Source organism: Pinus tabuliformis, chromosome 1_2, assembly GCF_031772625.1.
Source record: "Pinus tabuliformis cultivar Carrire ecotype Pingquan chromosome 1_2, CPIR1, whole genome shotgun sequence".
Taxonomy (NCBI): Eukaryota; Viridiplantae; Streptophyta; class Pinopsida; order Pinales; family Pinaceae; genus Pinus; species Pinus tabuliformis.
This window is the reverse complement of record NC_142298.1, coordinates 765,090,782-765,116,384: the sequence shown is the minus strand read 5'-3', so window position 1 is coordinate 765,116,384 and position 25,603 is coordinate 765,090,782. Positions and strand designations below refer to the sequence as shown.

Sequence of the window (25,603 nt, the reverse complement as noted above, 5' to 3'; positions counted from 1 at the left end):
ATGCAGGCTTTTATAAGGTGAACAAAATGAGGCGAGAAGCCAAAGGAGAGGAGAACATTGATGAGGAAAGAGCGATTAACTCTATCGAATGCATTCGCCATATATAGTTTTATCAACATACCTTTCTCTTTCCGTTGTTTGCTTAAGTGGATTGTCTCCTGAACTTGGATAACGTTGTCCAAAATGTGTCTGTCTCCCACGAATCCACCTTGAGAGCTGGAGATCAGTCTTTTGAGCAGAGGCTTGATCCTATTTGCTAATAGTTTGGCCAGGATTTTGTAAGAAGCATTACAAAGCGATATGGGCCTGAATCTTGCAAATGATTTAGGATTGGAGTCCTTGGGAATTAAGGCTAGGTAGGTGGAATTGGTTCCTACACCTATCTTGGCTTTTTTCATAAACCCTCTTATCATTTTTTGAAGGTTAGATTTGATGATATCCCAGCAAGATTTGTAGAAATGTATTGTGAATCCATCTGGCCCAGGGGCCTTATCTGCTTCCATGGACCAAATAACTTTGATGATTTCCTCCTCAGTTGTGGGTCTAGAGAGGGCTGATGAGTAAAGGGATGTTAGAGAGGAAATCGACAGCTTCCTCCTCATTGCCATGAGTTCCCTCACTATATAGATTCCTGAAGTGGATTTCAGCAGCAGCTTTGACCTTATTGAAACCTTTGCAGACTTGGCCCTCTGCTGTTTTGATTTCTGCTATAGGATTCCTGGACAGACGAGCTCTATATTGTCAGTGGAAGAAGGAGGTGTTTCGATCCCCTGCCTTAAGCCATAAACTTCTGGATTTGAGTCTCCATTATTCTTCTTCCATTCGAAAGGATCGGTATGTGGAGCGTTGGGATTTTATTTCTTTTTCCAACAGATCTACTGTGATATCTTTGCTTTCCATATCTGTTTGCAGGGACTACAGAGTCTGCACTGCTTCTTTTCTTTGGCTGGTTGGAGTAGGGACTGGTTTCTTTATCCATTCCTTCAATGCTTGTTTTGTGGCCTTAAGTTTTTGCTCCCAAACATAACTTTCTGTGAAGCCTTCTCTCTCGATCCAAAGTGGGTTGAATCGAAATGGTATAGGGCCCAGATCTTCTTCATCTTCCAGTAGAAGTTGGACAGGCTTGTGATATGAGGTCAGCTTGGGAAGAATTTTAGAGACGATTATCTTTTTGTTCATCATTAGGGAGCTTTGCACCAGAAATCGATCCAGGCGGGTAGAAATGTGGTCCAACCTAACTCTGTTATGGGACCAAGTGAAAAGACCTTGGATGGAATTGAAATCTAAGAGATCCAAAAGCTGTGTGAGCTCTTCCACTGTGGCCAACATGGGATCTCTGCTACTGGAACCACCCCTCTTCTCTTTTGCTTTCAGAACTATATTAAGATCCCCGACTATGATGATGTTGCTGGGGGAATGCTACTCTAAAAAAGCAGAGAGAGAATTCCAACATTCTCATTTTTCAGAGTAAATGACAGGTACGTAAAGATTGAAGAGAGAGATGGTCCACTTACTTGCGCAGTGCGTCAGCTCCATGAAGATCCAGTGTTGGGTTTCATGGGATTTATTTAGCTGGAATAAATCTTCGGTCCAGAGAGTTGCCAGCCCTCCAGAAGAGCCCCTTGAGCTGATTGCTTTACCTGAACTTTTCTTCCATTTTGACTTGCTGATATCTAGAAGGGCTCGTCCTTCTATCTTAGTCTCTTGGAGCATGAGAATGTCTGAGGGATCTGTTTTCAAGAGGTCCTTAACTGCTTCAATTTTAGAGGGATTCCCCTGTCCTCTGCAGTTCCAAGAGAAGAGTTTCATTATTTACTTGGGGGGGGGGGGGGTTGGAGCCTCCCTTAGAAGGCCTTGGTCTGGTATTTCGTCCAATAGACATTTCTATTGTGGACTGACTTCCTTGTATTTTAAGTCTTTCAGCCTCCTCTTCCCTAACTTCTTTGCGGGATTTCCTTCCTGCTCTTTTTGAAGGGCACTCATAGGTTTCGTCCTTCGAAGAGCCTGAGCTTTATGCAGGTTTTTCCCTTGTGACTTCTGTGTATGAGGGATTGGAGGGGCTGCCTTGGGAGGCTTCGATCTATATAGTTTCCCCTCCATCTTTGCTTGAAGGTGGGATTTCTGTCTGTTCCAGATTTTCCTGGGCTGGGTTTGCCGGATTGATTTGGACGCTTTCTGTACCATATGGGGTTGCTTCCTTTTCTTGGTTGGATTTGGAGCTGCTTGGGACTCCTATCGTGTTACCTTTACCAGTGCCTTTTTTTGGATGAGCAGTTTTCTGGACTAGAGTCCATTGTTCCCCGTTTTGTTTGTCTACATGCTCCTCAGCGTTTTTCTTGCAATGCTTTGCAAAGTGTCCGTGGCCATGACAATGTCTGCATTTGAAAGGAAGTTGTTCGTAATCCAATCCCTGGACATGCGTCCACCCAGCAACAGTGAGCTTAATTGCTTCCGGCAACCCCTCTTCTAGATCCACTTCTACGCAAATGTGGGCACATGAATACTGATCTTTTCTTGCGGCTTGATCTATGTATTTTCCTAGAGCATTACCGATGATCTGGAGTGATTTTTGGTTCCAGCAATGGAGGGGCAAATGAGGGAGTCTCACCCAAACCGGAACAACTGAGGGGACGTCCTGGGTAGGATTAAAATATGGAGACCATTTGTTTAGATAAAGTCCTTGCGGACCCATGAAGTATGGGCCATTCTTGAAGATTAAGCTTATGTCTTCCAGGCTTTCGAATACGAATACAAAGAAACCTTTGCCCACAAAATAGCTTTTGACACCCTCTTTGGTCAATGGTGTCCAGTTCCTTTGAGTCCAATCATCCATCGACTTGGGAGAAGGCTAGAGGCCCATGAACTGGCCTATGAGACCTCTCTCAGCGAGATTCAGGGCCGCTTTACAGGTTTCTTCTTCTGGAAGGGCAACTAAAGGAATAGTATCCATTTTCTTTATAAACTTCTGCTGAATCGCAAAGGGAGGGCGCTTTGAGCTTGCAGCAATCATGGACCTGAACGCTAGGATTTCCGAGGGCGGAATGGGGGGAGGGGACAAGGCCCCCGCTGGACTCCATGGGCGATGTGAAAGCGCAACAGGGCTGAGCGTTGCAGCGCAGCAGCCACAAGGGCGCGCAGGCAAGCCCCTAGCAACCCTAGTGCATGCAGAGCGCTAGGAGGCAAGGTAGCAATTCATAAAACTAGTAATTAAAATAATTTTTACTTTAATCTTTAAATTATGTATTTATTTTAACCTAATACTACTAATACATAAATAATTTATAAGAAATAAATATGGTTAAAAAATATTCAAAATAGTTTTGGATGATTTAACCATATAGCTTATTCCCCCCAATGTAATTTTTTTTTTTTTTTAAGAAATAATTTCTTCCTGCGCTTTCTTTTGGACGGTCGTGTCCAATTCGAATTCGAGTACACGCGTAATATCCACGACGGCACACGAGACTGAATTTTAAAATGATTTAGCGGTTACAAAAGTTCATGAATTCAAGAAATGAAAACAACGCAACGCAGAAATATATGATTGCCGCTTTTACCCATCCATCGTCCTGAGATTGGACGGAGGGCTTGGCGCAGAGCAGAGTAGGGTTGGATGCAGAGCAGAAGTTGCTCTGCTGGCGATGGTGCAGAGCAGGGTTGGCTGGCGATTGTGCAGAGCAGGGTTGGCTGGCAATGGTGCAGAGTAGAAGTTGCTCTGCTGACAATGGACGCAGAGCAAAAGTTGCTTGGCTGTGCAGAGCAAGGTTGGGTGTTGTACAGGGTCGGCCATGGATGCAGAGGAGAAGTGTGCTTGTTGTCTATCTAAATGGAGACCCAGCCCAATTCAGATGAAGTTGCAAAAATGGCAAATAATGGCAGTCTACAACATGTGAAAATCTTTCACAGTGGCATTAAACTCCAGGGAATTCTTCACATGTACTCGGGCAATGGCGATGCATGTTACGCCGAAAACTCCGACAGGCAGAGGAATGTCTTCCAGGTATTGCAGCTTATGCTTGAGGCAGCCATTCAGAAGCTTGCATTTCCCAAAGCGGGCCCTCTCAGAATTGCAGATCTCGGTTGTGCTACCGGTACAAACACGGTATCAGACGCTGATTTCGTTGTCAAAAGACTAACAAATCTGTGTGGGATTGGCCATGGCGGGGCCTTAATGGCAGAGTTCCAGGCTTATTTTTCTGATTTGCCTTGCAATGACTTTAATGGACTCTTCAGTCTGCTGGACCGGCGTGGGCATTCTCGCTATTTTGTTGCGCGTGTACCCGTATCCTTTTACAACGTTGTGTTTCCGAGATCGACCATTCATGTCTGTTTCTCTGTCATGGCGCTTCATTCGCTTTCACAGGTCAGCTCTGCATCATTATTGTTAGATAAAATTAATCTGGTTTGATGATCATAGGTTAAACCTTACTGCCAAATTATTTTATGAGCTTTGTGAATGATAACATTATCATTATTGCAGGTGCCTCAGGCTGTTGTTACGAAGAGTTCGCCCTTATATATATATAATAAGCGAAGAGTGTGGATCGACAGAGGCAGGCAGGATGTTGCAGAAGCTTATTCAAAGCAATCTGAAAAGGACCTCAACTGCTGAGTGCAGGAAATGGCACCGGGAGGCGTGCTTTTCTTGTGTTTGATGGGGAGGCCCGTTACTTGGCCTCCTGCATGGCAAGTCTCCGCGGGAGGCGAATTCTGTGGCCACGACTTTGAAGATGCATGGGAAGAGCCAACCAATTTTACGTGTGCTGTTTTATTTTTTTGTTTTTGCAATTGTTTTGGGTGTCGTCTTTTCTCTGATGGTTAATTTTTTTTTTTTTTTTTTTTGCATGGCCATGCTAATTCTCTGTTCTTTATGTTCCATCTTGTCTTCCTTGTTTTAATTGTTTTCACTGTTATATTTTCTCTTGGTTTAGTGGTGGAGAAATTGAAACAGCCCAAACAGCCCAGCTGCTGTAGATTTCATAGATAGAATGGGTAGTAGATTTTACAGATAATTACGGTCACAAATGGAATGGGCAGATTTCACAGATACAATGGCAACGGCTACAGGAGAGGGTAAGGTATGATTAGTTTCATTTATTTTATTTTTGAATATAAATTATAATATGTTTTGTGTTCTTAATATTTGGCGTGCAGGGGAAAACTAGGCAGGCGACATAAAACTGGGCGTGCAGACTAAAACCCAGTGCCCATCACAAAACAGGGCATGCACAGACTTAATACACGGTTCCTTAGTTAGACTCTAAAATAGGGCGCCAACAGGCCCCCGACACTAGGATTATCTCGCCCCGAGACAATGAGCCTATCGCTGCAAAATAGAAGCTACCGACGGAAGCTTCTGCTTGACTTGTGTGGTAAAGTTGTCGAAGCTCTGTTATAGATTGTTTTAGGAGTTATCCAAAACTAGGCAGGCGATATAAAAACTGGGCGTGCAGACTAAAACCCAGTGTCCATCACAAAACAGCGCATGCACAGACTTAATACACGGTTCCTTAGTTACACTCTAAAATAGGGCGCCAACAGGCCCCCGACACTAGGATTATCTCGCCCCGAGACAATGAGCCTATCGCTGCAAAATAGAAGCCAACGACGGAAGCTTCTGCTTGACTTGTGTGGTAAAGTCGTCGAAGTTCTGTTATAGATTGTTTTAGGAGTTATCCAAATACTTCCTCTCATGCTAAAATCTAGTAACTGATTCCAATGTTGTTTTGCCTTTTTCTGGTTAATATGCTCACAAATCTGGAGGGTTGCCTCTTGGTTCAATGGTTGAGAAGTTATTGCGGCCCAAATACCCAGCCGCTGTAGATTTCACACAGATAGAATGGGTAGATTAGGAATACGCCGCTATGCTGCCAGGTCATAGAATGCATGTGCTGTGCATGTTATCTGGAATAGATGTGTCACCGTCCCAAGCATTGCACCCTCTTGATCTGCTAAGCATAGGAACATAACTGCTGATCACTGTGCCCTCATTATCCGTTAGAAACACACAAGCCCCACATATCCTGTTGACTTGGTGTATAAACAGAGGGAGAACTGCCAGATGAGTGCGCCCTTCCAGTACAAGAACAGCCCACATGCATGTGTCTGAAAATGAATAAGGGTTGTGCCTCACAACTCTAATACACATAATTTTCATGAGACAATGTGAAGAAAACCCCGTAAAAAAATAGATATGGCCACCCCAGGGAACCTCTCTTCCCGTCTATTGAATCTCTGTGTGAAGTGTGAAAGGCTAGAGAAGGTGAATCCGAATCCTCTTTTGGTGATTTATTTCATTTATTTTATTTTTGGAAACAAATCACACTATGTTTTGTCATAAAATTTAAGATAAAGAAGATGAAGAATCAGAGTTTCATCTCTAGGGGCTCATTTCAGAAACCATTGATGTCCTTTCTCCTTCTTTATATTTTATTTTTTAAATATGTTACAGTTTCTTTGGTGTCTTTTATATATTTATATTTATATTTTTTAAATATGTTACAGTTCAGTTCAGCGCACCTGGGAAGTGGGTTTTGTTGTAAAGGTTGGAAGAAGCGAGAAACAAGGCCAAGGATAAGGTCCACAAGGCCTCATCGTCACTTCCTTGTTGTACAGGTTGGAAGAAGCGAGAAACAAGGCCAAGGATAAGGTCCACAAGGCCAAATCGTCACCTCCTTGTTGTAAAGGTTGGCAGAAGCGAGAAGCAAGGCCAAGGATAAGGTCCACAAGGCCTCATCGTCACCTCCAAGGGGCAGGGCTATGACGGCATTTATAGTAAAGACGTTCCACAAACTTTCCTACTCATTCTGTATCTCGATCTTTTTGTGCACTGTGTATTAGAATAGAAATTATTGAATGGACCTTGAACTGAAGCAATGAAATCTCAAGTCATACAATGAATGATGGAACTTCCAAACCTTTCCTACTCGTTCTGTGTCTCTATCTTTTTGTGCACTGCGTATTAGAATAGAAATTATTGAATGGACCTTGAACTGAAGCAATGAAATTAAAATCTGAAGCCATACAATGATTGCTGTTGAACATAACTCGAAGAGTCACTTTATATAATTATAATATAATTTATATGTTAATTTTTTAAATATGTTACAGTTCAGCCCAAACAAGGATAAGGTCCACAAGGCCTCATTGTCACTTCCATTGGGTGGTGGCACAACATTTAGAGTAAGGACTTTCCAAAAACTTTCCTACTCGTTTTGTGTCTCGATCTTTTTGTGCACTGCGTATTAGAATAGAAATTAATAATAATAATAGTAATAATAATATCCATTTTTAAGGTCACAGCCAAGCCAGACACCAAATTGGTGTATGAGACCCCTTGTTTGTGGGACAAGGGACCCACCTCAGTGCAGCGATTTGACTGCTAAGTCTATGAAGGAATACATACTCTACCCCCTCTGGTTTTGAACCTGTGACCTCTTAGGAGGAAACACAAGCTCTTAACCATTAAATGGACCTTGAACCAAAACAATGAAATCTGAAGCCATACAATGAACGCTGTTGAACTCTCGGAGGAAGAGTCATTTTATATTATAAATTAATAGATTTATATATTAATCTGTTAAATATGTTACAGTTCAGCCCAAACAAGTGAGATGATGACAAATTGTATTATTCACGGATAAGTAGATAACCTTGGACTCAAAGCATTAATATTAGATACATTATTCCTGATTAACCTTGCCAGCTAACAAAGACAAGATAGATTAGTCTGCCTACGATACCCTCTCGGTCTTGAGCACACCCTAGTTTGATATAAGGTATAGTGGCTTGGTAAATAGCTGTATCTATTGCTTCATAGTGGTATGCTAATGTTTGAAGATTTCACATGTTACAGTCTCCTTAGCTTTTTCATATTTTAAAAGATATTTTTGGCATTTGTTTTTACAAGTGCAGTGGGGGCAGGGGGAGGCGAAGTTCAGCCAGAGCAAATCAGCTCATGAAGATTTCACCGGTGCAGTGGGGGCAGGGGAAGGCAAAGTTCAGCTGGAGAGGTCAACTCATGAAGATTTCACCGGTGCAGTGGGGGCAGCAGGGCAAGGCAAGTGAAGAAGGTGTTGATCATTCATTTCAAGAACCATTAATCTCCTTTGTCCTTACCCTTTTAGGTTTGTTTTTTTGTTTCTCTCTCTTTAATATATTTATATTTTTATAGTATGCAGCAATTATTAAAGAGATTTTTGGGTATTTGTTTTTACAGGTGCAGAAGATTTCAGTCTCTTTACCTCTTTCATATTTTTAAAGAGATTTTTGGTATTTGTTTTTACAGATGCAATGGGGGGTAGGGGAAGGTGAAGTTCAGCCCAAACAAGTTATCTTCTAACAATTTCACAGGTTCTTTGATTTAATTTAACTAACTCCTATTCTTTTACATGTGCATTTTTTAAAATCTAAAGATAATGTACTTAATTATGTCACGTGTATTTTTTAAAATATAATGTACTTAATCTTATGTCATGTGTATTTTTCAAAATTTAAAGATAATGTAGGTAAAGGGTGGTCAAGAAATGTTGTTGAATATTGAATAGCCCCTGTTGAGAGGGGCAGAGGGTAGAGTGTGGCTTTGTTGGTGCAAAATCTTTGTAAGCATGGTCTCTTCAAATACAATTGTTCTCCTCCTTCCTCATGTATCTGTAGTTCAAGATCTTTTGTTTTGGGGCAGAGGGTAGAGTGTGGGTTTTTTGGTGCAAAATCTTTGTAAGCATGGTCACTTCAAATACAATTGTTCTCCTCCTTCCTCATGTATCTGTAGTTCAAGATCTTTTGTTTTTAAATAGGATGTAGTTACTTTTGCAATACAATTGTTCTCCTCCTTCCTCATTTATCTATCGTTCAAGGTCTTTTGTTAATTTTAGGTATGTTGTATGCTTAGAGCAATTTATTTCAATTTTCACAGTTAGCTCAATATCTTTTCCAGATTAGCAATCACATCGACATTAAAGTAAATTGCAGATAGAACATAAACATAGATTGCAGAAGACAAGCCAAGACAAGAGGACACAAGATGTGGCACTAGCCAGGGACAAACGCCAATGTGGGGAAACCCTTGATCAATTCTTTTTATATGTTCTTCAATAGTTCAGTAGAGAGAGAGAGAGAGAGAGAGAGAGAGAGAGAGAGATAGTACATTTACGACATAAGTCAACACTTTGACTTATCTAAATAAGAGCATAGATCATCTCTAAGAAGACGATACATGAGATGGCTGAACTCAGTTGAAAACATGCTGCTTCAACTGATTCTCCAAGGTGACTCCTTCACCTATCATTGTGCTGCATCTCGTCATGATGCTGCACCTCACCATGCTGCACCCATCATCACTATGTTGGACCTCATGACCATGCTGCACACATCATACTGCCACTGCTGTCCCATGTGCCATTGTTGCACCATGCTACCACAGCTGTTCCATGTGCCATTGTTGCACCATGCTAGCCACTGCTGTCCCATTTGTATTGCTGCTATCCCATCACAGCTTGTTATCCCAATTGTGCCATCATTGCACTATGCCATTGCTGCTAGCACTGCTGTCCTACTGTTGTTGCTATTCCATGTTTGCCATACTGCTGTCCATGGGCAGAGTTCTGGTCACTGGTTAGGGCATCCTCCTGTAACCTACAGCAACCCAATGATCATGCCAAAACCCACCTTAAATTATGCGGCCTTCCTTTCTTTGCAAGGTAAGTGACCTCGCTGTTTGAGGAGGCACCTATAGCTCCATGTGTAGGGCTGTTTGACCCCCAAAACAACACTCACAGGCCTGCGGCTTAAGATCCCTTACTCAGCCTATCTCAGGGAGGATTCTCCTTGGTTTTCTAGCCCAGAACAACCTTCTATGAGGGCGGCCTTCACACAGACCTTGTTGCCTCTTCAAACAGTCCTCAAGGAGCAAATCTGAGCTCCTTTCCTTTGCGGCCAACAACAAGGTAACTTCGCTATGCCATCAGTCACAAAGGTGACCTTATCGTCCCCTCTCCTTTGCTGAAGTAGTCTCGGTATTGCGGCCTTCTAGCCTAGCTCCTTGGCCCTCCTAACAACAGCTCTGTCATCCTAAAAATTACCTTGAAACAGTCCTTTCAAACGCTGTTCTTGCCTCCATATGCTGCGGCTAGGGCATGTCATAATCCTCCTTGATTGCGGCTAGGTCGCTGCGTCTAGGGCTGGTTATAACCCTCCTTCTTGACTGCGTCCTCTAGGTTACTAGCGCTGTGCTAGGACTACGTCTAGGGCTTGTTTAGGACAACGTCTAGGGTTTGTTTAGGACAATGTTAGGGCTGCTTTAGGACTGCAGCTAGGGCTTGTTAAGGTCTCCTCCATAGCTGTGTTAAATTTCTACCATGAGCTCCTTTAGGTCAACGTAGATCCCTTCCATAGCTTCGCCGACTTGTCTTCTTTGCTGCGGCTAGGGCAACCTCCTTTCTTCCAACGTCTAGGGCTTCTTCCCCCTAGATTTCTCTCACACTAAAACCCAAGACAAGTGGAGAGAAATCAAAAGAGAAGTGTGTGTGAAATGAATCTCAAGTCATCTCCTTTTATACTAAAACGTTGAGCACATGTGGGGGTTATTTGGTTGCTGGCCGACCTTTACAAATTGTCAAATAAATTCATAACTCAGTGAATACTTATCAAAATCAGATGATCTTTAGATCAATCCTACACCTCTCGATGAGAGGGATCTAAGAAAAATATCAGCTGCCATAAATAAGATGACCCACATGGAGTTTGGCCCTAGTTGCCAATTTTAACACTCCCTCTCAACTAAGGAGAACTCCATCCGTTGATCCATCTGTCCGACTGTACTATCTTTGCCATCAGTGCCCTGCACTGCTCTGCTAAACCATGAAGAAGAATAATTGATCGAGAATGTCTCATACCATTCTCTACTGACCCGAAGTCAGTTCCATATGAAGAGAGTGTGTCATACCACTCTTACTGATCCCAGATCAGTTCCAAGAGAGTGAGTCATATCACTCTTACTGACCCGAAGTCAGTTTCATTGATCCCAGATCAATATCACAAGAGAGTGTCTCAAACCACTCATACTGATCCCAGATCAGTTTCATTGATCCCAGATCAATGGAGGTCATCCTAGCATAGGGAGTACGGTAGATACAACGATGTGTCCATCGATAGTACTACTATGGTCCCTAACCCCATTTCCCTGCTCATTGGCCAGATGAGAGGTACTTCCCATGAGTCCCAGACTGCATGGGTAGGATGCCTCGACATGAGAACCACTCATCCTGTCCAAGTCGTCACGGGGTATCACAAGGGAAGGCTGAACCATTCACCCTATACACAGCGCACCATTAGGGGAGGGTGAGTTGCCATATGGTCGCTTGTTGCTCCAAGAAGTACCCCAAGCCCCCCTGGAGCTCCCAGAACTCAATGCATGCATCATGCAGAACCCTTATAAGAGGGTCTCTCAACGACTCCAAGTCGTTCGCCTCGCTCATCGATGTACCATATCCCAGATAAGTTAGTATTTGATGTCTATATGTTGGAGCAATCATAGAATATGGGATTCCTCAACAATCGAACCCCCCCTGGTTGACACAGAAGATCACGGTGGTATCCATCATGTGTACAAACAGCTCACTGAAGAGCTTCCGCAACCAGGCAGCTTCACACGAGGTCATAGTCGTAGCTATGTATTTGGTCTTAGTGGTGCTCAAAGCAACTGTCTTCTGCTTCCTGCTCATCTAGGATATTGAATCGAACCTAAAGAGAATCAACACTCAGAAGTGGTCTTGAGATCCTCCACACTACCTGCTCTTTCAGCATTCGAATAATCATGCAGCTTCACATTTCCGGTAGTGTATCTCAATCCATGAGAGATTGTGCCCCGAAGATATCTTAGAAGATTCTTGGCACCAATTCAGTGAGGCTCAACCAAATATGAGCCCAACATGCTAACTGCAAAACATTTATCTGGATGGGAGTTCACCAAGAACATCACAGCAAATGAGTTTATGAAACTCAGAGGCATTTCCCAAATTTGGTCCGGCATCACTACCACATAACTTATGAAAGTTAAGCTCCATCGAGGTAGTCACGGGCTTGTAGTTCACCATTCCAAATCCGGAATCCAACTCCCTCTTACTTCTGTAAATGAGAGGGTCTGCACCTGTCAGAAAGAGGTCGTCCTCATAAGGTGCCAGTATGAGAGGTCTATCATCCACAACCTTCAAGCAATGGTTTGGATCGGCTTCACTCCTAGTGAATCTCAGCTTCATCAGACAACTATCAATCCTCTCAAACTAAGCCTGGGGTGTTTTGCCTCAAGCCATAGAGGGCTTTCTTCCACCTGCATACATGAGATTCTCGATCATGAATCTCAAACCCCTCGGGTTGTTCCAAACCTGTGGACCTGCTACATGAGGGGAATGGTCCCCTTGTAGGATTTTCCTTCGGTACATCTCGGACATGTACCTTCATGCTCTTCTTGAATTCAGGCATCCCTGACACTATCTGACTCACATCGGGTAGGGCCCCACAATAAGCAGACCTCCGGTGCTATAGATGAGATGTGTCAACTGACATGGTCCCCAATGGACCATCTTACAACTTGATACAAATAGCCAACCCTGGACCCATGAGTAAAAGCATCTTTGAAAATTCTATTTTCAAACACATACCTTTCCATCGATGAATGCCACCCTAAAACCTTTGACTTCCATTGCCGAAATGGACACCAGGTTCTTCTTACGATCAGATACATAAAAGAGATTCTTGTAAATGAATCGAGTTACCCTCATCCAATTGAGGGGTAACATTCCCTACACCCTTTCTGGGATAGGTGGCATCGACTCCAAGTATAATGCCACGATTGTTTCCATCTCTACCAAATTAGAGAGAGCACCCTTCTACCGATGGAGTGCCTTGAAGCACGACAATCAATAAGCCAGATTCTGAAGGAGAGGGTCAATACAAGATAACACTTCTTTATCTTATCAAAAACAACATTTGATTCTTCATACCTGGGGTTCCTTGCTTTCTTGAAGAGTCGGCCATTTTTTTGATGACCTGCATTACTTGTCATTCCTCTGATCATTGAAGATGTCCCTGGAATGATTGTTATCATCATCAAGTGATGTGTTCCTACCATTCGGACACTCCTTCGAATAATGGTTGAACTTATTACAAACAAGGCATTTGCCTTTCCTTCCACCCTTAGATCCAGTCTTCCCATTGAAGTGATCTTTAGGTAGGCCATCAGAAGCTTCTGTTGCGCCATTCTGATAAAATTCTCTGCTTCGATTTCACCCTCGATGAATTTGAAGAAGGATGAGGAATCCATTGATCCTTTTGACCTTTCCCAACTGTCTTCGGTGATTGCTCTTTCACTCTTGCTTGGGCTTTGTCTTCACCTCAGCTTTGATACCATGTTAATTTTAGGTATGTTCTATGCTTAGAGCAATTTATTTCAATTTTCACAGTTAGCTCAATATCTTTTTCAGATTAGCAATCACATCAGCATTAAAGTAAATTGTAGATAGAACATAAACATAGATCGCAAAAGACAAGCCAAGATAAGAGGACACAAGATGTGGTGCTAGCCAGGGACAAACCGCAATGTGGGGAAACCCTTGATCAATTCTTTTTATATGTTCTTCAATAGTTCAGCAAGAGAGAGAGAGAGAGAGAGAGAGAGAGAGAGAGAGTACATTTACGACATAAGTCAACACTTTGACTTATCTAAATAAGAGCATAGATCATCTCTAAGTAGATGATACATGAGATGGCTGAACTCAGTTGAAGACATGCTGCTTCAATTGATTCTCCAAGGTGACTCCTTCACCTATCATTGTGCTGCATCTCGTCATCATGCTGCACCTCACCATGCTGCACCATGCTGTACCCATCATCACTATGCTGGACCTCATGACCATGCTGCACACATCATACTGCTACACCTTATGCTGCCACTGTTGTCCCATGTGCCATTGTTTCACCATGCTACCACAGCTGTTCCATGTGCCATTGTTGCACCATGCTAGCCACTGCTATCCCACTTGTATTGCTGCTGTCCCATCACAGCTTGTTATCCCAATTGTGCCATCATTGCTCTATGCCATTGCTGCTAGCACTGCTGTCCTACTGTTGTTGCTATTCCATGTTTGCCAAATTGCTGTTCATGGGCAGATTTCTGGTCATTGGTTAGGGCATCCTCCTGTAACCTACAGCAGCCCAATGATCATGCCAAAACCCACCTTAAATTATGTGGCCTTCCTTTCTTTTCAAGGTAAGTGATCTCGCTGTTTTAGGAGGCACCTACAACTCCACGTGTAGGGCTGTTTGACCCCCAAAACAACACTCACAGACCTGCGGCTTAAGATCCCTTACTCGGCCTATCTCAGGGAGGATTCTCCTTGGTTTTCTAGCCTAGACAGCCTTCTATGAAGGTGGCCTTCACACAGACCTTCCTGCCTCTTGAAATAGTCCTCAAGGAGCAAATTCGAGCTCCTTTCCTTTGCGGCCAGTAACAAGGTAACTTCGCTATGCCATCAATCACAAAGGTGACCTTATCGTCCCCTCTCCTTTGCTGAAGTAGTCTGGGTATTGCAGCCTTCTAGCTTAGCTCCTCAACGCTCCTAACAACAGCTCTGTCATCCTAAAAATTACCCAAAAACAATCCTTTTTTAACACGCTGTTCCTGCCTCCATATGTTGCAACTAGGGCATGTCATAACCCTCCTTGACTGCGGCTAGGTAGCTGTGTCTACGGCTGGTTATAACCCTCCTTCTTGACTGCGTCTTCTAGGTTACTAGGGCTATGCTAGGACTGCATTTAGGGCTTGTTTAGGACAGTGTCTAGGGCTTGTTTAGGACAGTGTCTAGGGCTTGTTTAGGACAGCGTTAGGGTTGCTTTAGGACTGCGGCTAGGGCTTGTTAAGGCTTCCTCCATAGTTGCGTTAAACTTCTTCCATGAGCTCCTTTAGGTCAACGTATATCCCTTCCATAGCTTCACTGGTCTGTCTTCCTTGTTGCGGCTAGGGCAACCTCCTTTCCTCCAACGTCTAGGGCTTCTTCCTCCTAGATTTCTCTCACACTAAAACCCAAGACAAGTGGAGAGAAATCAAAAGAGAAGTGTGTGTGAAATGACTTTCAAGTCATCTCCTTTTATACTAAAACGTTGAGCACATGTGGGGGTTATTTGGTTGCTGGCCGACCTTGACAAATTGTCAAATAAATTCATAACTCCATGAATACTTATTGGAATGGTTCATGAGGCACAATACTTGCTAAGGTTTTGCAAATGGGGTAGCAAGCTAAGTGGGCTTGATTGTGGGGAAAACTCCACAGTTAAGCGCGCTTGAGCCAGAGGCGATCTGGGATGGGTAACCTCCCGGGAAGTCTTGGTTACCGGGTGCAAGCCCCGGAAGTGATGATTGACGCTATGTGATTCATTTCACTAGTTTCAATCCCACTTCTTCACCCCTGTGAGCATCACCTGATGCAATGAGTGCTAAGTGAACTATTCAAAAATCATGAGAAGTTAGTCAGTTCCGACTACCTCTCATGGAAATGGTCATACATTAATGACTTACTTAACGCAGTTGAATCCCAAAATGATATCTAATATAATGCACTGCGTAAACCCCCATACTTAAATTCAAAAAGAGTGAAGGGATCTCTACTTGAATGGTTCATGAGGCACAATACTTGCTAAGGTTTTGCAAATGGGGTAGCAAGCTAAATGGGCTTGATTGTGGGGAAAACTCCACAATTAAGCGCGCTTGAGCCAGAGGCGATTTGGGATGGGTGACCTCCTGGGAAGTCCTGGTTACGGGGTGCAAGCCACGAAAGTGATGATTGACGCTATGTGATTCATTTCACTAGTTTCAATCCCACTTCTTCACCCCTGTGAGCATCACCCAATGCAATGAGTGCTAAGTGAACTATTCAAAAATCATGAGAAGTTAGTCAGTTACGTCTACCTCTCATGGAAATGGTCATACGTTAATGACTTACTTAACGCAGTTGAATCCCAAAATGATATCTAATACTTTGAGAATGTTTTGACTTTCCTATATCTAATCCTTAGCAATAGGTGCCTTGCTGTCTCCAAAAATCTTGTTGATAAAGGATGGTGCATCATACCCATACAGAGCTCTGAATGGTGACATCCTAATATATAAGTGGTAGGTGGTGTTATAACAATGCTCCCCAAGGTACAACCACTTGATCCATGCTTTTTGTTGACCGGTCACATAGTTGCGTAGGTGCCCTTCAATCCACTTATTCACAATTTTTATTTGACCATCTGTTTGCGGATGATAGCTAGTGTTATGGGTTAATTCAGTCCCCACCAGCTTGAAGAGTTCCTACCAAAAAGCACCACTAAACTTGCTATTGCAGTCACTAACTATATTCTTTGGTAGTCCATGTAGTCTGAAGGCTTCTTGGAAAAATAGTCTGCTACTTGTTTGGCAGAGTGATTACATGGGATTGCAAAGAAGTGTGCAAATTTGGTCAACCTATTCACCATGGTGCAAATTGTTAATTTTAGGTATGTTCTATGCTGAACTCATCATACTGCATCCATCATCACTGTGCTGCACTTCATTACACTATGATGCACCCATCATATGATTCCATCACCATGATGTACCATTCATGCTGCACTTCATCATCATTATGCTGCACTATCGACATCGAACAACCTTAGCTGCTTTTTATGGCTTGCAGCCTTAGCTGCTTGCTATGGCTTGCAGCCTAGCAAAGCAACTGGCTGTAGTAATAGATTCTTCCAACAGATCTCATGAACCCTTTATTCATGCCTAGACATATTCTTGATACATCGCTGTCTTCTACACTAATTCACGCTGCATTTAGGGTCCTTATTTCAGTGTATAGGTTCATTGCTGATCAACTCTTCTTTGCTGCAAATAGGGCTTCATCATATCATCGAACAACAGATTAGAAGGCTGCGTATGGGTTCCTTGATAGCCCTTGAGGACTGCGGCTAGGGCAACTTATATAGACCCCTCTTTGACTGTGTCTAGGGTTGGTTAAGGCCTCCTCTTCCCAACGTATAGATTAGGCCAGCGTTTTACATATCATGACCCTCCTATCTTTGCGTCTAGATGTCTTCACTTAGGACAACGTTTAACTGTGATTCTATCTTCCCATTACTGCGTCTAGGGCACTCTAGAATAGTGGGATTAGACCCGTGTTTACGTCACTTCCTTGCTTTGATATGGAAGCCTTCTTCCTGACTGCGTTAGGGCTTCTTCCATGACTGCGTTAGAGTCTAGGGCACTTCCATGACAACGTATTAGATTTAGGGCATCATTAGGCCAATGTATTAGACCCTTCCATGGCTGCTTGCAGGACTCCTCAAAGACTGCGTTAAGGCTTCTTTATTAGGGCAACGTAGAGCCTAGGGCACTCCCTCTAGATCTCTCCTTCATCAAGACCCAAAACAGAATGAAGAGAGAGATCACGAGAATGTGAGTGCGTCTCAAAGTGACTTGAAGGCCACCTCTATTTATAATAAAACGTGGAGAACAAGTGGGGGTAATTTGGTTGCTGGCCGACCTTGACGAATTGTCACATAACACAAATAAATTCATATCTCCATGAATACATGTCAAAATCGGATGATCTTTAAATCAATCCTACACCTCTCGATGAGAGGAATCCAAGAAAAATATCAATTGGCATGAATAAGAAGACCCACATGGAGTTTGGCCCTAGTTGCCAATTTTAACACAAATGCAATCTTTACCTTGCGCTTTTGGCAACCCTATAATGAAATACATCGAGATGCTTTCCCATTTCTGTTTGGGAATAGGTAGAGGTTGGAGAAGACCTGTCGGATTCATATGCTCGACCTTATTCTTTTGGCATGTCATGCATTACTTGACGTATTTCATCACATCTTTCCTCAAACCCTTCTAGGAAAACCTTTACTGAATTTGTTGGCATGTCTTGAAAAAACACTGATGTCCCATGTGATCTTCAAAATATTTTCTTTGAGCATGGACTTAGGAACCACGTATATTTTGTCCTTATAATAAATATCGCTGTTACTAAATTTGTACCCGTCGTCTTGAATGATCCAGTCGATAATTGCGCAAGCAAACTGGTTCTTAGCATACTTTGCTAAGAGGTGAGCCTTCTTACCTGGAGAGTGCTTCGACTACAACATTCTTCTTTCCCTTCACATATTTAATATCAAAATCATAAGCTTGAATCTTGCTCACCCATTTTTGCTGCCGGTCGTTTAGGTCCTTTTGTCCTAGAAAATGTCGCAGGCTATTGTGGTCTGTCCTGACTATGAAATTGTTTCCTACCAAATATTGCCTGAAATTTGCCAAAGCTAGCATCTCCTTGTTGTATATGGAATAGAGCTTCTCTGTGTCCTGAAGCTTCTGGCTTTCAAATGTGATAGGGTGACCCTTTTGCATTAAGATGACCCCTATGCCTTCTCCTGATCACACTCCGATATAAATGGCTAACTAGAGTTAGGGATGGCCAACACAAGACATGAGCTCATCACTTCTTTGAGCTTGTTAAATGTTATGTCGGATTCGTCTGTCCTCCTGAATGCCCCCTTTTTAGTTAAATCTGTTAAGGGCGTCCTTAGTTGAGAGAAACCTTTGACAAACCGTCTGTAATAACTGCAAATTTCGAAGAATCCTTGCAATTCTCTCAGGTTTTTAGGTTTGGGCTAATCCAATATTACCTAAATCTTTTCTCATTTGACCAATTCCCATAAATTGAGGATTCAATGTGCAAAATTATTAAAGGTAATTTGTCAATAAACTCACCAGGTATGTGAGTTACCGTACCTAGGGTAAACCTTAGATTCTTAGGGCACAAGGTTGAGTCAACAATAAGGCTTAAATCCATTACAATAATATACTCCTTAAGAGCTCAACATGTCACTTATAGGAATTGAACTTGGGTGGGTAGGATATCACTTCTCCTCTTAACCACCCAAGCTATACCCAATTGACAAATGTTATGTTCCAACTATTGTCATTTTTTGTTCTGTTGTAGCTCTCAAGCCACATTTAGCCACTTTAATGTCTTATGTCCTTGAGGATTCAAAGATGACTTCAATTTCTTCCATCAAACCAAATTTTCTGTAAACTTTAGGTGTTTTACATCATAGGCTAGTTTTGCTTATATATAGTGTTTTTCCATGCTTGGAGTTACCTTTATGCTTTCACTTTATATCTCACATTATTGTACCTAGAAGACCCTTTGACCTATTTATGATCATTTTTCAACATCAATAAACTTATATTATCTTTTCTTATTTGTTAGCAACCATTCTTATTTCTTCCAAACCTATCTTGTGTTCTATTCTTTGTAGTCTCTCTATAAATGTCTTATTTTATGATAATTGGCACACCTAAATGAAATGTTCCAATTATGAAGGTTTTGAGTAAACTTCCATGGGATGATGCATTAGAGAACTTTTGAGGTAAAAAATGGGCCTCAAAATAAAAATGTACAACAAAAATAAACTTTATAAGAACCAATAAGTTTCAATATGATGATGTCAACCATGGGGGATGATTCACTATTTTTGGCATAAAATGGTAAAAAGATTACAAAAAAAACTACTTTTTTCAACTCGTATTGTCAATTTATCTCCCTACGATTTTACTCAAATTTCAAATTTTGAGCGGCAACACTGGATGCAAAATTTAATTTTGTATCCAAGGAGTACCCATGTTCCATAATTTCGATGGATCCTACTACATGAAAAATGTGAAATACATGAAAAACGTGATTGCAAATACAATAGTTTTCTCCCTCTTTATTTAGGATTTAGGATTTGTTTGCATAAGATGCACTTTCTAGTGCATAAGATTACTCATAAGATTTTTTGTTTGCATTTAAGATTCTCATTAGCTATTTTATATATCTGCTTTATATTTCTATTTAATGTGTATTTAATATATTCTAGAATATTTTCTAATTTCTATTTAATACTTATTTGTTTTTTGGTGTGCAGGGTCCCATTGGATGGCCATGGATGCTTTTTGCAATTGCAGTGGAGAGTGTATCTCTTATTTGAGTTTTTTGTTGTTTTATTTTTGTTATTTTCGTAGTATTTTTCTATTATTGGTCTTTTTTGTTTCTATTGTTTTTTATTTTAATATTGTGGTTCTTATAGCTTTGCATTTTCATTGTATTTTTCTATTGTTGGTCATTTTTGTTTCTATTGTTGTTTTTTTAATGTTGTTGCTCCTATATCTTTGTATTTGTGAGCATGGCCATGCTAACTGATGGTTGGTATTTTGTTTTTCTTGTGTCTTTTGAGCTTATTTTCTTTTGTTCATATTCTTTCTTGGATCCAATGGGTGGGGGAATTAAGGAGTCTACAAATGTAGTGGGCAAAGGAGAATGAAGTATGTATGGAGGAATTTACTTCTTTATGGGGAAAGACGAAAGAGGTATGTATGGGGGAACATGCTTGTTATATAACAATATAATTGTTATATTGTTTTCCCGTTTGAGTCGATGATACATTTATGTACTCCACCAAGCTTTTCTTGCACTAGTAATTTTTGTGCTGTTGGGTTCCTTATTTCTTGTGCTGTAGGGTTCCTTTAAATGTCTGAGTCATTGTTCTCCTAGCTAAAATACTTGAATCTGTTTATTAATCGCAAATGTTTCTTGTCTGCAGCTACAACATATGTACAGGTTGTTTGCTGTGAGCTTGGCTTTTTGAAGTACTTTACAAATGTAAAGGCTTTGGGAGAACATGTGCAACAGAAATACATGTCTGTTGTGAAGTTTGTGAGTCAACAATTGAGGAAACAGATCAAAAGGTACATGCAATTCATGAAAGCCAAACATGTGTGGAGAGGATAAAGCGTCACTTCGACCACTTTCAAAGATTTACTGAAGTATGTTATTGATAATTTTAACAATTTTTTGGTTTGTAATCTGTTTATTAATTGCAAATTTTTCTTGTATGCAGCTACAACATATGTATAGGTTGTTTGCTGTGAGCCTGGCTGTTTGAAGTACTTTACAAATGTAAAGGCTTTGAGAGAACATGTGCAACAGAATTACAGCCATGTTTGTTGTGAAGTTTGATTGATTTTCATAGTTCTTCGTTGCATAATTTCCTGGTCTGTTTTATGCTCAAGGCTGGAATTTGGTGTTGATATTCACTGTTGAGAAATTTTGGCTTTCCGAAGAAAGCAGATTATAATTTATGCCTTCCATCAAGGATAGGCTGGAATTTGGTGTTTGATATCCACTGTTGAGAAATTTTGGCTTTCCGAAGAAAGCAGATTATAATTTATACCTTCCATCAAGGATAGGCTGGAATTTGGTGTTGATATCCACTGTTGAGAAATTTTGGCTTTCCGAAGAAAACAGATTATAATTTATGCCTTCCATCAAGGATAGTCCGATACAAACACAAATGGCTGTTGTTGTTCTGGATGGTGCCTTAACAGGCACGGGCAGTGTATTCAACAGTGCACTGGACAAAGAAGACAATGTGCACACTCTTAAAAAGAAGATGCAGATGGCCTTGAAGCTTGAATGTACCCACTGAAGAAAGTTCTCTCACATTTGGAGACAGTGTTGAAGAATGATTTGAGTACCGTAGTGAAGATCCAATCCCTATTCGAGGTGGGCTGTGTGGGGCTTACTATTTCAGAAATTACAGAGGTGGAAGTGTTGCTATCATAAAACCGACAGATGAGGATCCCTTTGCTACCAACAATCCAAAAGCCTTTGTTGGCAAAGTTCTGGGGCAACCTGGTTTAAAGAGATGGGTTAGTGTTGGAGAAACAGGTATCAGAGAAGTTGCAGCATATCTTCTAGATCATGATCGTTTTGGAAATGTTCCCCCTACTGTGCTTGTCAAAATAACACATTCAATTTTTAATGTAAATTGACTACAAGTAAGAAAGGAAATAAGAGACGAACTATCAGTAAGATTGCGTATTTTCAGCAGTTTGTCCCACATGATTGTGATGCCAATGACCATGGAACATCTAGTTTCCCAGTGGCTGCTGTACATAGGATTGGAATAGTTTCCAAGTGGTTGCTGTACATAGGATTGAAATACGAGATAATAGGATACTTAATACTGACAGACATGCAGAATCTTCTTGTGAAGAATAGGAAGATATCCCTGAGTTGGAGGAGAATCCATTGATAATACACATATATCATGGTCTTTGCCTCCCACAAAATCTGGAGGATACTTACTTCGACTGGCAACATGTGCCTCAGGCTTCTATACCCTTCTCAGAGGATGAATTGGAATATATTTATATCCTTGATGCCATCAAGGATGCAGAAATGTTGAGACGGGAGTTACCCATAGTACGAGAGGCTTGTATGAGATTTTGAAATATTTAATTCCTTGGAATTATCATTTTTGTCCAGAAATTAGCCAGTTTTATCTCCAAATATAGTCTTCCTTATGCAGGTCACAGCCCAGGATGTGTCTACCATGCTTCGACAAGGGCAGAATACTATCATTTTTCTGACTAATAAGAGGATACACTGTACAGATCGACAATCGCGATGTACGATATAGAAATGGAACTACACCGGTTTAATAGATGCCCTTCATAACGGTGAAGGGAAATGCTGGACTGTCAAGGTATTTTTTTTTATCTATCTTCAATTTTTCATAGCATGGCCAACTTTTTTGCAGGGGCTTCTCGTTTCGTTTGTGATATGGGAGAATTTGTGCATAAGCTATTGTGTTAATATGGTTGCTTGTCCTTTTTGCCATTTGCTTTTGCCACAGCTTTTAACCAACTCCTTTTCCTCGAAAATTACACTATCGTAGACTTGAGGGGACTTTCTTTTTAATTGGCCAGGACTCAGTATCATATTGGCGGAGTGTCTTTCTAGTTTTATCCATCTTGAGTTATCTGTTAAACTGTTGACATTACAAAACTGTCTGTCAACTAAAGGACAACAATCCTTGTTACGAGAGGCCTAAGGGTTTTGATGCTGTGCACTATTTTCCTAGAAAAGGCTGCTGAAGCCGGTCTTTGTCTTGTAGAAATCAGTGCAATGATGAGTCATGAGTTTCATGGAGTAGAGGAGGAATCCAGTGAGCCTGAAGAGATTTACATGACTGTTGTTAGTCAAGTAAAGTTGGAGGTTGATCAAGAAATGTGTCATTAAATCTGAGGGAGACGATAATCGTTCAGAACCTTCTTCAGAAGGGGAACATTTGCCCGAACAATTTTAATTTGATATGGATTATGAAGATGACGAGTATTTCAGTTACATGAACTCTGTTATCAGTGGTCATTTTCCCGAACAATTTTAATTTAATATGGATTACGAAGATGACGAGTATTTCAGTTACATGAACTCTGTTATCAGTGGTTGGGTGAAGGAGTCGTGTGGCAGTTTTAACTTTTAACAACAGCCCGACTTCCATGGGAGGAAATGGTTTTAACAAGTTTCTAAATGTGCCTGACTTCAGTGGAGTTCCAGCATTGTTTCCTCATTTTTCTTTAAAAAATTCTGAAAGAAACGATCTGCAAATTCCTCCTGTTTCATATGGGACACCTAGAAATTCTCGAGTTGGTATCAGGTCTCCATGGCTACTGCATCAATGCAGCCTGAATTGAAATGCGTGGTCATAATTTCCTTGGCGCTCACCCCGCACCCCCAGACAACCCAAATGAAGGAAAAACTGTGTGTGCAGCTTTCATGGTTAGAGGAGGAGGTTCAGTTCAGCAGCAGCAGCAGAAACCCAATCCAAATCCCAGAGAGCGGGCAACCCAAATGAGGGAAAAACTGTGTGCAGCTTTCATGGTCAGAGGAGGAGGAGGCTCAGTTCAGCAGCAGCAGAGATCCAATCCAAATCCCAGGAGGCCCTTTCTCAGCAAGAGGAGAGGGCGCGTTTGATTAAGGCCGCTATCTTGTTTGTGGCTGCACTGGCCCTGGCAATCTGGCATTGGACGCCTTATTCTGGATTTGATAGCAGTCCCAACGAGGATGAGGATGACAGTAAAGTTGGCGTGTATACTCTGTATCCAAAGGACAAACCTGCTCTGAAATTTGGGGGCGTTTGTGGAGAGAGACACCATCAGAAATAACGTCACCTACAACTTCTACTGCTTTTACAATCCAAGGCAATGTCCTATCCAGATGGACTTTATTATGTGTCAATGCTCATTGGGAACCCACCAAAGGCCTATCACCTTGATGTTGACACAGGGAGTGATTTGACTTGGATCCAGTGTGATGCTCCTTGCAGAAGTGCCAAGGGACCACAACCTCTGTACAAACCCAGAAAAGCCAACTTGTATCCTGCAGGGAGTCGATGTGTGTGAATGTGCAAGCAGGTCACAACTATGAATGCACGAGTACCTCTGAACAGTGTGACTGTGAGATAGAGTATGCTGATCATGGATCCTCTAGAGCTCGAACAAATTTTGTGTTTGGATGTGCATATGACCAGCAGGGTTCTTTTGCAGTTTCGCCTGCAGTGACAGATGGAGTATTGGGCTTTAGCAGTGCTCAGGTTTGTCTGCCATCACAATTGGCTAATCAAAGTCTGACTAAGAATGAGACAATATTAGAGTGTTACTGACAAATGGCTCTATAGCTCGAATTTTTTTTTTGTTTGGATGTGCATATGACCAGCAGGGTTCTTTTGCAGTTTTACCTGCAGTGACAGATGGACTATTGGGCTTTAGCAGTGCTCAGGTTAGTCTGCCATCACAATTAACTAATCAAAGTCTGATTAAGAATGTGATTGGTCGTTGCATTACTGGAGATGAAAGAGGTGGGGGGTATATGTTCTTTGGCAATGATCTTGTACTTGGTGGGGAATGACATGGGTTCCCATGCTTGGCAAGCCTGAAATGAAATTACTATCACGTGGGCAATGCAAATATGAAACTCAGAAACAGACCTCTTGGTGCTAATGACCTAAAAAACAACCTAGGAGGGTGGTTTTTGCTAGTGGTAGCTCCTTTACATATCTCACACATATAGCTTGCTTCGCTTTTGTCTCAGCAGTTAAAGAGAACCATTTTGATGGGGGTTAGTACAGGATATGCCAGATAAAACTTTACCATTGTGTTGGTGGGCGAGACATCATATCAGGCCTATAGCAGATGTGAACAATTAACCCTGGGTTTTGGGGGCAACCCATGGCTTATTAAGACCAGACAGTTTGACATTTCCCGGAAGGTTATTTGGTCATCAGTTCTGAAGGCAATGTTTGTCTGGGAATCCTCAATGGCAGTGAACTGAACAATGGTGCCATAAATATAATTGGAGACATCTTTTTGCAAGGACCCGTGAAGATTGCCACAAGCCACCTAATAAGATCAAGGCTTTCCCCTTTCTTTGTGTGTAGAATAATGCAGCAGGAACTGGTTCATGTTTTGTAATGAGCGATGAAAAAGTTGAACATATCTTCAAATTCACAGAAGACACTTGTTAATGTGCAAGTCATATTTTTATTTTTAGTGTTAGTTATATCTTATAGATACATTATTTACAGCCACATTTTCCCATATTTGAAGATCTGTCGAGCTATCAACGAGTTATTTCTAAAATGTAATAATTGAGGTGCATATTTGTAAGATGGTCAGTGGAATTTTTATCAG

General features: G+C 41.6%; 3 protein-coding genes and 1 pseudogene across 3 annotated transcripts; 3 read left to right on the top strand and 1 right to left on the bottom strand.

Moving 5' to 3' along the window:
- Positions 1-2,080: 2,080 nt before the first annotated feature.
- LOC149208075 (uncharacterized) lies at positions 2,081-2,833 on the bottom strand. Its single transcript, XM_089398230.1, has one exon. The coding sequence runs from the start codon at positions 2,831-2,833 to the stop codon at positions 2,081-2,083; it is 753 nt and encodes a 250-aa protein (XP_089254356.1).
- A 706-nt stretch (positions 2,834-3,539) lies between these two features.
- Positions 3,540-21,597, top strand: LOC149208074 (gibberellic acid methyltransferase 2-like). The gene is made up of 8 exons (XM_089395926.1): positions 3,540-4,363; positions 4,481-5,078; positions 6,505-6,774; positions 7,915-8,126; positions 8,288-8,352; positions 19,996-20,437; positions 20,671-20,815; positions 20,968-21,597. Exons 1-2 carry the CDS (start codon positions 3,827-3,829, stop codon positions 4,610-4,612), a joined length of 669 nt encoding a protein of 222 aa, XP_089252052.1. The 5' UTR covers positions 3,540-3,826; the 3' UTR covers positions 4,613-5,078; positions 6,505-6,774; positions 7,915-8,126; positions 8,288-8,352; positions 19,996-20,437; positions 20,671-20,815; positions 20,968-21,597.
- On the top strand, positions 21,421-23,620 carry LOC149208073 (phosphatidylinositol 4-kinase gamma 6-like). Its single transcript, XM_089398229.1, has 4 exons — positions 21,421-21,544; positions 21,597-21,895; positions 22,131-22,347; positions 22,960-23,620. Exons 1-4 carry the CDS (start codon positions 21,421-21,423, stop codon positions 23,151-23,153), a joined length of 834 nt encoding a protein of 277 aa, XP_089254355.1. The 3' UTR covers positions 23,154-23,620.
- LOC149208072 (protein ASPARTIC PROTEASE IN GUARD CELL 2-like) lies at positions 23,414-25,322 on the top strand (annotated as a pseudogene).
- The last annotated feature ends 281 nt before the right edge of the window (positions 25,323-25,603 follow it).